Source organism: Heloderma suspectum, chromosome 3 (genome assembly GCF_057233095.1).
Source record: "Heloderma suspectum isolate Gila_16-S chromosome 3, 16-S_ref, whole genome shotgun sequence".
In the NCBI taxonomy this organism is placed as follows: Eukaryota; Metazoa; Chordata; class Lepidosauria; order Squamata; family Helodermatidae; genus Heloderma; species Heloderma suspectum.
Genome location: NC_139460.1, coordinates 148,364,677 through 148,375,986, shown reverse-complemented (window position 1 = coordinate 148,375,986; position 11,310 = coordinate 148,364,677). Strand labels below are relative to the sequence as shown.

The 11,310-nt window shown below is 45.3% G+C and overlaps 1 protein-coding gene across 1 annotated transcript; it reads right to left on the bottom strand.

The window, feature by feature from the left end:
- Positions 1-8,212: 8,212 nt before the first annotated feature.
- Positions 8,213-11,107, bottom strand: SLITRK5 (SLIT and NTRK like family member 5). Its single transcript, XM_084841827.1, has one exon. The coding sequence runs from the start codon at positions 11,105-11,107 to the stop codon at positions 8,213-8,215; it is 2,895 nt and encodes a 964-aa protein (XP_084697953.1).
- Positions 11,108-11,310: the final 203 nt, after the last annotated feature.

Genomic DNA, 11,310 nt, shown 5'->3' with positions numbered 1-11,310 from the left:
AACAGCCAGGCAATGGGTAGCCTGTTGCAGCCAAAACAACAAAGCATCTTGTGATACCTTAAAGGTATAGGCTTCCATGGACACAGTCCCTGCAGAGATGCTGACCACAACACTAGACCAGCCTTTCCCAGCCTGGTGCTCTCTAGATGTTTTGGACTACAGCTTCTAGAATCCCTGATCACTGGCCATGCTGGCTGAGGCTGATGGGAGTTGAAGTCCAAAACATCTGGAGGACACCAGATTGGGGAAGGCTGCAGCAGGCAGTACTGAGCTAGTTGCACCATTGCTCTCTAACGTAGTATAAGGCAGCTTCTTGTGGTCAAAAACTCAGATACAATTCACAGTTCCTTCTTACAGTTTTTTAGGCTGCAGTCATCTATAAGCACATTTACTTTACAAAGTAACTTTCTTATCTAAAGTCAGTGCAAAGAAAGTTGGAAAGAGTGGTGCATGTGTCTATTCAAGAGCTTCTCGGGAGTATTAAACTGAGATCCAGCAGCAGGTTAGCAGTAAGCACCTTGTGAGTAAATAAACAACTACTAATCCCTTCCAGTGCCCTGATTTTAGCCACAGAGTTAGAAAATGAAGTCCAATAGAAACAGGAAGAAAACTTGCTTGGATCAATGACTGGATTCCCATGTACACATTTGACGGGTTAAACCACTGCCATTGTTTTTACCTTGTCAGTTTCACGTGGGGAATAGTCCTTATGAATGCACCCCCATGTGGCCATAGCTAGTAGTTACCACGTCAGGTTGCAAGCTTTCCCCCTGATTTAGTAAATACCAGCTGTCACCATGGGAAAGCACATTTCTAAGGATTATTTCACCATGTGAAACTGACAAGGTAAAATTACCTTGCAATTGCCACCTCCAAAGACGAACATGGCAATCAGGCCTATCTGTTTTTACAATCAAGCAACTCCATCCCTTTCACTCTTCACTCCCCTTATAGATTTTTTTCATACTCTTCTAAAAGAAAATACATAGGTAGATGGTACTCTCATTTTAGCAAACTCAACATCCTTTGTCAAGAAGCAAAGGCTTTGACAGAGATAACTGAGGACAGGGGGAGAGAGAGAAACACACAAACCTAAGTGGTCAAACACAAAGCTTCACCAAAAGGTTTTCACAATTTCTTTAAAGAAAACCATGGTCTAATCAATGATCAGTTTTTATCTCCTGATCAGCACCAATATAGCATCTTATTTCACCAATACAACTAGGCCGGTCAACCAATTAAAGGCATCTATTTGATTAAGTCATCTGCCTTTTAAACCAATTAATTAATAACATTTGAAAACACTTGCATAATACCAAAATGTCAATGCAGGAGTCTTTCTGAGATGTGAAAAAAAGCATAAGATAACCTACAATTTAATTAACAAAAACTATCCCTGAAAGGACTTCTTGAATATTCTCTTTTTCATTCCCTATTACATTAGCAACACAAATAGCTCCCCAAAATAGACAGGTATGCCCTTAACTTTCAGCCCCATTAATTAAAAGTTGTCTCCACCGATTAAAATTGGCTACCACCATTGAATCCATTCAAACTCCAGTTGATTTCTCAATTGATTAGAGGAATAAAAGTTTGCAGCCCTCTCTATATAACAGAAGATATATAGAGAGAAATGGACAGGAACAGTGTAATTCATGTTAAAAGCAGAAATGGCTTTTCAGTTACCATCAGATGTGTGTGTCTCTTATGTATTGCTTTTTAAAAGCCTACTTTACACTATATAATGAAGTCTTTTGAAGCCAGTTTAATCTAGTAGATAGAACAAGATGGATAGATTTGGGCTGCGGTATTTCTGACCTGTGTATCTAATGAGTGGCCTCTAAATCACACCCTCAGTACTTTAATCTGCAAAACTAGAATATCACTGTCCTCCCTTGCTCTGTGGATAAATAGGTTAAGAAAGTGTTTGTTCTGTGCCTTCAACTGCTACTAGTAGTAGAGATGGGCTTGTTTCTTTTCCTCTTCCCTCCTCACCCATTTTTCCTTTGGTGTCATGTCTTTTCAATTATAAGCCTGCGGGCATGGACTATCTTGTTTTTATTGATCTTATGAAAGCCACTGTGGGAGAATTTTAGGCCAAAGTGCAGAGTAAAAATGCTCTAAACAAATAATCCTAGTTCTGTCATGAGGGCCTTCAAGGTATAGTTCCGACCAATTCAGGCCAATGAGAATGCCACCATGGGTAGCTACGCTCTTGCAAAAGTCACATGCATTCCAGTGAGATGTATGCTAGAGGGATTCTAGAAGCTTGTACAGCTGGAGAGATTTTCCAGCTCCAAGTAGCCTGCAGTTTTCAGATTATACACTCTGCAGGAAAAATGGCTGCTCGTCTGTCTTTCTCTCACGCGAGGCACTCTTGCAACCTGGGCCTATAGCAAATGAGCATGTAGGAACCATGAACACAGCTACCTCCGGGGGTTCTGAATAAATCCATTCCTTATATAGGTATGTTACTCGTTTCTTGTTATTATGACTTTAAAAAGGTGTCCCCAACCAGTCGTGTCCGACTCTAGGGTGCGGTGCTCATCCCCGTTTCTAAGCCGAAGAGCCAGCGCTGTCCGAAGACGCTTCCATGGTCATGTGGCCGGCATGACTGAACACCGAGGTGCACGGAACGCTGCTACCTTTCCCGCTGAGGCGGTACCTATTTATCTACTTGCAATTTCTTGCTTTCGAACTGCTAGGTTGGCAGAAGCTGGGACTGAAGACGGGAGCTCACTCCGTCACGCAGCACTCGGGTCTCGAACTGCTGATCTGCCGACGACCTTCCAGTCTGCAGTTCAGCGTCTTAACCACTAAGCCACCGCAGCCCTTATTATGACTTTACTCACAGGTAAAAGAAATGTCTCCTAGCACAATGCTATATAAATTATAACCCTCAGCATATATTGACGTAGAGCGCAATCCTATGGATGCTAGACAGCAACTGGACGGCCATAGAACTGGTCAGTTCCCAGAGAACTGCCTCCTCACCCCACCACCTTGTAGGTGGCGCAGATCATCCCCAGGCTCTGGGCTCATAAAAGCAGCATGGAGCAGGGCAAAGGGGGGCATTCCCAGGGGAGGGAAGTGCCAGTACAACACTTTATATATGTCGGCCAGCCTCCCCAGGCCCCGCTCCGACATCCCGGAGCTAGACAACTGAAATCGTCTGTCTAGCCATGAAGGCAGGGTGGCCGGGGCACGGAGGAGAGGATCCCCTCCACGCTCCTCCCACCGTGCGTTGGATAGTCAGTCACCTCCGAGTCTGGAGGCGGCCGCCTATCCCGATAGGATTGCTCCCCTAAGAAAAGAGCCTTCTGACATCATTCACTGCTGAGGTCTGCATCAGAGGTGCAGAACCTCTTTCATCTTGAAGGCTGAACTCCGTTTCGGAAAAGCTCTCAGGGGGGCTGCAGTCCAGTGGTGGGAGGGGCCAGAAGCAAAAGGGGCAGGCCCGAAATGCAAAATAAGTGCTGGCATAGCGTAGGTTAAAGCTCGTACTGCCAGTAGCTGAGCCTTAGGAGAGGCAGTTCAGCCTCTTCAGATGGAACAAAAACTGCACAGAATCTGGGAAACCACCACTTGATCAGTGTTTTGGGGAAAAGGAGGTGAGGTCAGGGGAATGGGGCAAGGCCTTCTGGGGAACTCCGGAGGGCTGGATTGGGACCCCTGGAGGGCCGGAATTAGCCTTCGGTTCCACACCCATTATACACAACCACCTTGGCATAATGCATGCAAACCCTTGGTATGTAACGGGTCATCAGCCATGGTGGTGGGGGGGGTGGAAATTCTGTCATGGTGGCACCACATCATGTGGTGGGTGTTTGTCCAAGTTAGGCCATGGTACATGTAGTCATGTTCACTCATATCCTCTATTCAGTATATTGAATGTGTGGAAATGGGAATGCACCCACTGGCCCACCCACTATTCTCTGTGTGTGTTCATCTGTACATGCTTAGGATCAGCCTCATGAAAGAGAACCTTTGGTTCCCAATCATGTGGAAGGGTTTACACCAGCCCTCCCCAAGCTAGTAGTACCCTTCAGATGTTTTGTATTCCCAACTCCCAACATTCCAGACCCTTGTCTATGATGGCTGGGGCTGAGGGGAGTTGATGTCCAAAACATCTGGAAGGCGCCAGCTGGCCTACATGCATACAACTGTACATGGATAGAGCCTCTTTCACATTTCCACGGAATGTGTAGAGGCTGGGAGATGGGGCCAGCAGGCCTAATCCTGATTCCCCCTCTGTGAATTCAGTATACGCACAGAGGGAAAGAGTGAACGGGGCTGAAGCATGTGAACTTGAAATAGGGAAACCAGTCCCCAGGGCCAATGTAACCATCTCGCCCACTTTTACTTGGAATTCCCTATACTGTGAGTACATAGGAAGACACAGAAATCCTATGTAATGAACATAATGAACATGTAGCTGTTCATTAGAGCAGGGGTGGGGGGAGGGGAGAATCTCTGGCTGATTTGTAGTAGATTGGCCTGGATTTCTGTCTCCAATTGTTTAACAATAGCATCAACAAAATGACTCCCTGGCCAGGCCTAACTTATGCTGCTTAAATAAAAAGGTAACCAGGAGTTGATTTTTGTGTGGAAGGACTGTGAGCTCTGTTCTGGTATTCCAACAATTCCTGGGCTCAGAATCTTTTCCTTCTATGTTTTTTGCACCAGGCTCTAGTTGGTGGATCTCAGGGTTCTTGTACAAAAATGAAGTAGATCCCACCTGCGTGACATCTGTCCATCTCCTCCCACCCCTCAAAAAAAGAAAAAGAAAAAAAGTAATGAGTGCCTCACTGATTTTGGTTAAAAATCTAGGGGGATTCGGAAACCCTATTCACAAGCTGTTTACATGGTGACATTCATAACACACATGAACTTTCTTCCTCCTGACATCTAGGGCTGTTCGGAAATCATAATACTCGTGGACTCATGGTGAGTCAGTGGGTCTCCATGCGATGGAGCCAGACTATACATATGATAATTACAATTATTACTTGGGGGGGGGGGTTCTAGCAGGTCTCCTTAGTTGTAAGAGCTACATAATAGGAAGCAATGGGGAAAAGTGCTTCTCTCAAATTTGTGCCCTTCATGCAGCTAGGTATTAAGGACACAGGAATTGTGCCTGAAAAAAGGCACCAGACCTAGCAATGACTGAAATCATCACATAAGTCACATGGGTATCTAAAGTCACTCATACCTTCTCATAATCAGGATCCAAACACACACCACACATTGATTTAAGCAAATGATATTAACAATAAAGCAAAAAACCAACCCCATATTTTAAAACAACAACACACTTCTCCTTCCCAGTCAATTCTGAGGATACATTTGCAATGTTTTTCAAATAATGTCAGACAATATAACCCATCAAAATTCAAATGCAGACTGTACAATTGGCATCTGATGCTTCTAAAATCAGTATTTGACCTTTGATATACTATATGAAATTAGATATAGCCTCCACTGAAACTGATCACTTCAGTCTTTAACCAAAAGAAAGCATTAATGGGATTTTTGGACAGAGACTTACTGACAATTAATGACAAACCTAATGTCAGTATTCAAAACACTTAATTCTGGAGTTCTGATGAGTATTAATAAACTGACGTTTAGCCCTCTGATAGATTCTTTCAAGAACAAGTAAAAAAATTTCCACATACATATTTAAGATCAATATTTAGATGCATTTCTACCAACTATACCTCCATAATACAGTTTATTTCTTTCTGGTTTGTGAAAAAGATGGGGGTGGGAAGGGGAAGGTCTAGAAGAAGCCAACATTATGTTGTGGAAAGGGAGAAAAAAGACACAACCTGTGGTCTCATTAAAACAAACAAATAAACATATACTTCACACATGTAAGAAAAGCCAGATAGTTCTTTTGAGAAAATTATCCAACAAAACAATTAATCCCCCTTTTCTCAAAACAAAACCCCTAGAAGTGGTACAAAGTTAAGAATCCAGATGATATATCACTTACCCAATTTCACAATATAAAACAAAAACTACAGAAAGGAGACAAAATTTAAAGGTGAAACTATAGTACCACACACACAGTGCAAGACTACAATCGTCTAATGTCAGTTATGTACCTTCAGAATGGTGAAGTATAGTGAATTTAGAAAACAGCTTAAAGAATGTATCAGCAGGAGTTTAATAATTTTAAATCCATGATCTCGGTAAGAAGGTGGGATGGGGAGAGAAGAATTCTGTTCATGCGCAACGTATGTCAATGACAATAAATAATTGAACTTCAGGAAAAGACTACTTCATTTCCTTCCATTTGAAATTGTTATCAAGTGTTTATTCATAAACTATTAAAAAAAATTACATGTGCTGGGATACATATGAGACCACAACCTGTCCCATCGTACAGTGATGCTATGTTGATGGATATCTTTGCCACTGCTTGCTGCCACAAGGGGTGAGAACTGATACTTCATAAATAGATTTGTACAGTCCATCATTTGGCCTTTCAAGGGGCCAATACCTGGTCAATTATTATAGTTGACTGAACAGTCCGAAACTGGCTACAGCAGTTGTCAAACTAAGATATTTTTATCTGAATTATGAGAATAAACCACCACTAAGCCCCCACCCCCTGCTCAAGTAAACAATTTCTACGTGTCCCTCACTAATTAGCCCAATTAGTCACCCCAGCAGGAGGCTCCTAAGAGTAATAATTCATGAACAGCAGCAACAACAAAAAAACCATAGTATATATCTTTCTCTTTTTTTTCCTGATCAGATTGTTTTGCCTTGGATTGTCTTGTTAGGATTTGGTCGTGAGGATTATTAACAATTTCAGTGATTTCTGACATTCTCCAGAGACCATTGCAGCTTTGGAAAAAAGCTCGGAATGCAGTGTAACGCTTTGGAGCGGATCACAGGCTCTCGGGCCTCGCCCTGGAAGTTCTTCCGGCAACCTGGAAGAGCTTCCAATGCTATGGCTGAGTAAGAACCCGCTATAGCAAACATAGAAGCATGCACAGAACCTTACACTGATGTTTCACATATGCCTAAAGTTGCAATCCTGTGCTTGGTTAGGCAGCTTCAATCCCTACAGAAGTCAATGGGAGCCTAACAATGTGCAGGATAGCAGCCTAAGCATTTCCAGGTTGTTTTTCCATCTCTACAGGGCCTTTTCATACATTATACAGCAGCAAACCAGGGTGTGCCACCATGCTGTAAACACAACAGAGAGCCATGGCCAATCCTGGCTCTGTCTGCCAAGTGTAGCAGGATGAAACACATTTCTAAACACCTGTTTTGTCATGTTTTAGGTCTACAGCTTTAAAAATCCTCCATAATGTGCAAAGAAGCCCTATCTGTTCCATTCAGGCGGCGTGGACCCTCAAGTAGTGAAGGAAATGCTACCATGTGTATAAAAATAGGAGCTACGATAAAATATTTTTTGTATATATTTCAATAAGTTATTTTTGTTTTACTAACCAGTTATGGATCATATATCTCTGAACTCTTTATTGATTTGTCCACATCTATGGTGATCCTTTGCAAGATCATAATATTGGTTTGTAATTCAAAAGTCCAGAAACATACAAATACATCCTTTGTTTTGTTTTTCATTTAAAAAAGGGGGAGGGAAAGAACAAACAACCTTGTATTAAAGTCAGGGTGTGCTAATCTTGCCCCCTCTCCCCTCCCCGCCCCTCCCCAAAAGCCATTTAGACCCATCCATGGCTAAAAGGGAATTAGGTGCCCTGCACTTTTCAACTGAGAGAAAACAAAATCATCAGTGGTGCATATCTGACATAAAAGAAAAGGACAACGTGATTTCTATGATCTTTTTCGCATCCAGCTGTACGAGACTCCCCCCGCCTTTTTTAACACACCCCAATGCCTCCCTTAGCACAACACATACCATATCAAGGGGTAAGAGACAAATTCTGTGCCTAGTTCACTCAATTGATTGGTTCCTACTGGCTGTAAAGAGAGAGAGAGAGAGAGAGAGAGAGAGAGAGATCTGTAACTATAGAATCAGCACACCCTTTCGGTAACTTTCCCCAAAGCTGGAAATTCCTGTGCCAAGGCACTTCACCTTCTGACAACACGAAGCAAAGGCAGGTTGGGGAGGAAAGGGACGTGGAGGGGAGGAGATCAACATTGTGTTTCTTTGTGGGTGGTTATTAAATACAAATGCTCTGGAGAGAGGAAGGGAGGAGTGGAGGTGGTCTCAGAACTGACTGAATGTGGTCTGTTTTTCCAATACTTCGAGGTAGTCCGGCTCTGCATTTAGCTTTGCTTTTAGCTCCAGGTATTCGTTCCTGTTGGGCTCTACATAAACAGTGCTTGGGGGTGTGTAAAGCACCGTCTCCCGGAGCCTATTGTCCCCCGAGCCGGGATGCAAGTAGGGATGAGGGGGGCGCCTAAGATCATAGTTAGGGGAATAGGTGTAGGCAGTTGGGGGGAACTTAGGGTACTCAGGAAGCTTACTGCCCCCCAAGGTGGAAGAAGGGTGTTTGTCAGGCTCTAAAATGCCCCTGTAAAAACGATCAGCATCCTGAACAGGGGAAAGCAACTCGTCCCGAGGCTCAATGGTGCTCACACTGTACGTGGGGCTCCGGAGGGTCTCCTCTTGCCCCCCTGGAGCTGCGGGGGGCTGCCCCAAGGCTTGCGGGGGTGGTGGGGGTTGGGGCTGGAGGTGATGGTTGCTGTAGGTCACCTTGAGCTCATGGAGGTCTTTGTAATCCTCTCCCGCATTGCCCTCCCTGGAGCGGTAGATGGGGTTCTTGCACATGTGGCCTAAAGGGTGAGGGATGTATTCATAGACGTGTCCTGCAGGGGTTTTCACCTTGGGCAAAGCTGGACCACCGCCTCCTCCTCCTCCTCCATGGTGAAGATGCTGTGGATGCTGCTGGTGATGGGCATGGGGATGAGAATGGGGGGCTCCTCCTCCTGTATATACACTGTACTGCATGTTGAAGGAGCTCACATCCGAGTTGTTGGTGCTGGCATGGTCACCTTGGACCTTCTTCCTGCGCTTCATGACCAGCACAAAGAGACCCGCAGCCACAAACACAGACATGATGAAGACCAGCAGCAGGCTGAGGATCAGCACCGACAAAGGCACCGTGGAAGAAGAGGAGGAGGAAGAAGAGCCACCAGAAGGTGATGCTGAGTCCTCCTCCTCCAAGGTGCTATTGAATTGCCCAGAGTTGGAGAAGGGGGTGGTCCTTGCTGGTCCCTGCATGGATGATGGGGTGGGTGTGGAAACAATTATGTCAGAGTAGTCTGGACAAAGCAGCTCTGCTTTGATGTTCCTCATGTAATTCTCAGCAAATTTCTTAGGGGATTCGCAGATTACCTGGTCCACAAGGACTCCCGTGTTCAGTTGTTCAAGCCATAGCTTCATGCCCACTACATCGCATGTACAATCCCACGGGTTCTCGTGAAGGTCTATTTGCAGCAGGGATTTCAGCTGGTCAAGCACCCCACTCACAGGAAGGTAGGAGAAGTGGTTGCTCCTCAGGTTCAACCTGTAGAGAGTTAAGCCAGAAAAGATGCCCACAGGTAAAGATCTCAGCAGGTTGTTGTTGAGAAACAACAGCTGTAAATTGGGCACCGGATCAAAAGTGCTGGGCTCAATCTCCCGGATCACATTGTATTGCAGGAAGAGGTACTGCAAACTCTGAAGCCCATAGAAAAGCTCCGGGTTCAGTTTCTCAATCCGGTTCCCATTCAGATAGAGCCTCCGTAAGTTAGTTAGATCCCCAAAGGCCCGGTCCTGAATGACTGAGATGCGGTTATTGCCCAGGTGGAGCAAATCCAACCCAGTAGCATCCAGGAAATCTGATCTGCGCACCAGGGCAATGTAGTTCTCAGTCAGGTACATCTTCTTGGGGTTGTACGGCTTGGGCTGGAGCTCTGAGATGCTCTCAATCTTCCTCTCTTGGCAGTTGACATTGAGGCCCAAATCAGAGATCTGAAGGTTGCAAGTGCAAGCTGTCGGACACTCCAAAGGCACCGGGGATTTGGTCTGGTAAGCAATGCTGGGGCCATAGTTGCTGTATCCCAGATCCTTGGAGGGCAAGCGGACGGTGGGACGGAGCCTGGACTTGTTAGGTTGGCGGGTCCCCTTGGGCTTCAAGGGCGATTTGTAAACAGCCGGGGAAGAAGTAGCCACAGAGTTGACTGATGCTGGAGTGGTGTGAAAATACCCTGTGGTGCTCAGTGGGGTCTGGGGTCTCATTTCATAATCAGAGATGAGTCTCCGAGGGCAAAGCTCCTGTTTGGACACCTCGTCCAAATCCCTCCCATGCAGACGGAAAGGGGTTTCACAAACCACATCCCCCACCAGGGCTGAATAGGAGATGCTGTCCAACCAATCCTTGAGCGCAATCAGCTCACAGGAGCAGTTCCATGGGTTGTCCTCCAGCTGCAGCTCCACAACCTTATCCATGTGCTGCAGAAGACCTAGGTAGGGAAGCAGTTTCAACCGGTTGCCCCTCAGATCCAGGTGAGTCAAGGGCACAAATCGGAACAGATTGTTGGGCAAGGAAGAGAGGAGGTTGTCATTCAGAATCAGCACCTGCATCAGCTGCAGCTGGCTGAAAGTGTTGGGTTCGATAGCACTGATATAATTGTAATCAACCTGGAGATACTCCAAGCTCTCCAGGCCCACAAAAGTGTCATCCCTCAGCACCTCCAGCTTGTTGTTGTTCAAATGCAGCCTCCTTAAGCCCCTCAGCCCATGAAAGGCTCCAGTTTCGACATCTTGGATATCATTCCCACCCAGGTGCAAAATTGAAGCTCCACTGTAATTGACAAACTGGTTAGGGTACAGCCTATTGAGGAGGTTCCCAGACAGCAGGAGGTGGTAGACAGAGAATTTGGGAGGGCTGATCTCAGAAAGGTTGATGATCCCCCGGTTCTCACAGCTCACCGTCAAGATGCCATCCTTCTCCTCGCAAGGGCATTTGTTGTCACAGATCTCCCCATAATACTCAATGCTCTCTGCCCACGCCAGGACTAGAGACGTTAAAGCAAAGGTGATGGTTTGCACCATCCAGATATGCATTTTCCTGTTGAGATCCTGCTCCAGAGTCACCGTAGAGCAGCAAGCATACATGTTATTTCCTGCAGAGGGCAAGAAGAGAAAAGAAACACTATCATGACACAAGCGTGGGGAATGCAACCTAATCATGACAACGTCAGAGGACCTAAAACACAGAAAAGGGACATGTTCAAAGAAATTAGATTTGCTTGGGATTTCCAAGAGTGTTGAATAAAAGATGCCTGTGTGACTTATGTTAAATAATCTTTTATTTATTT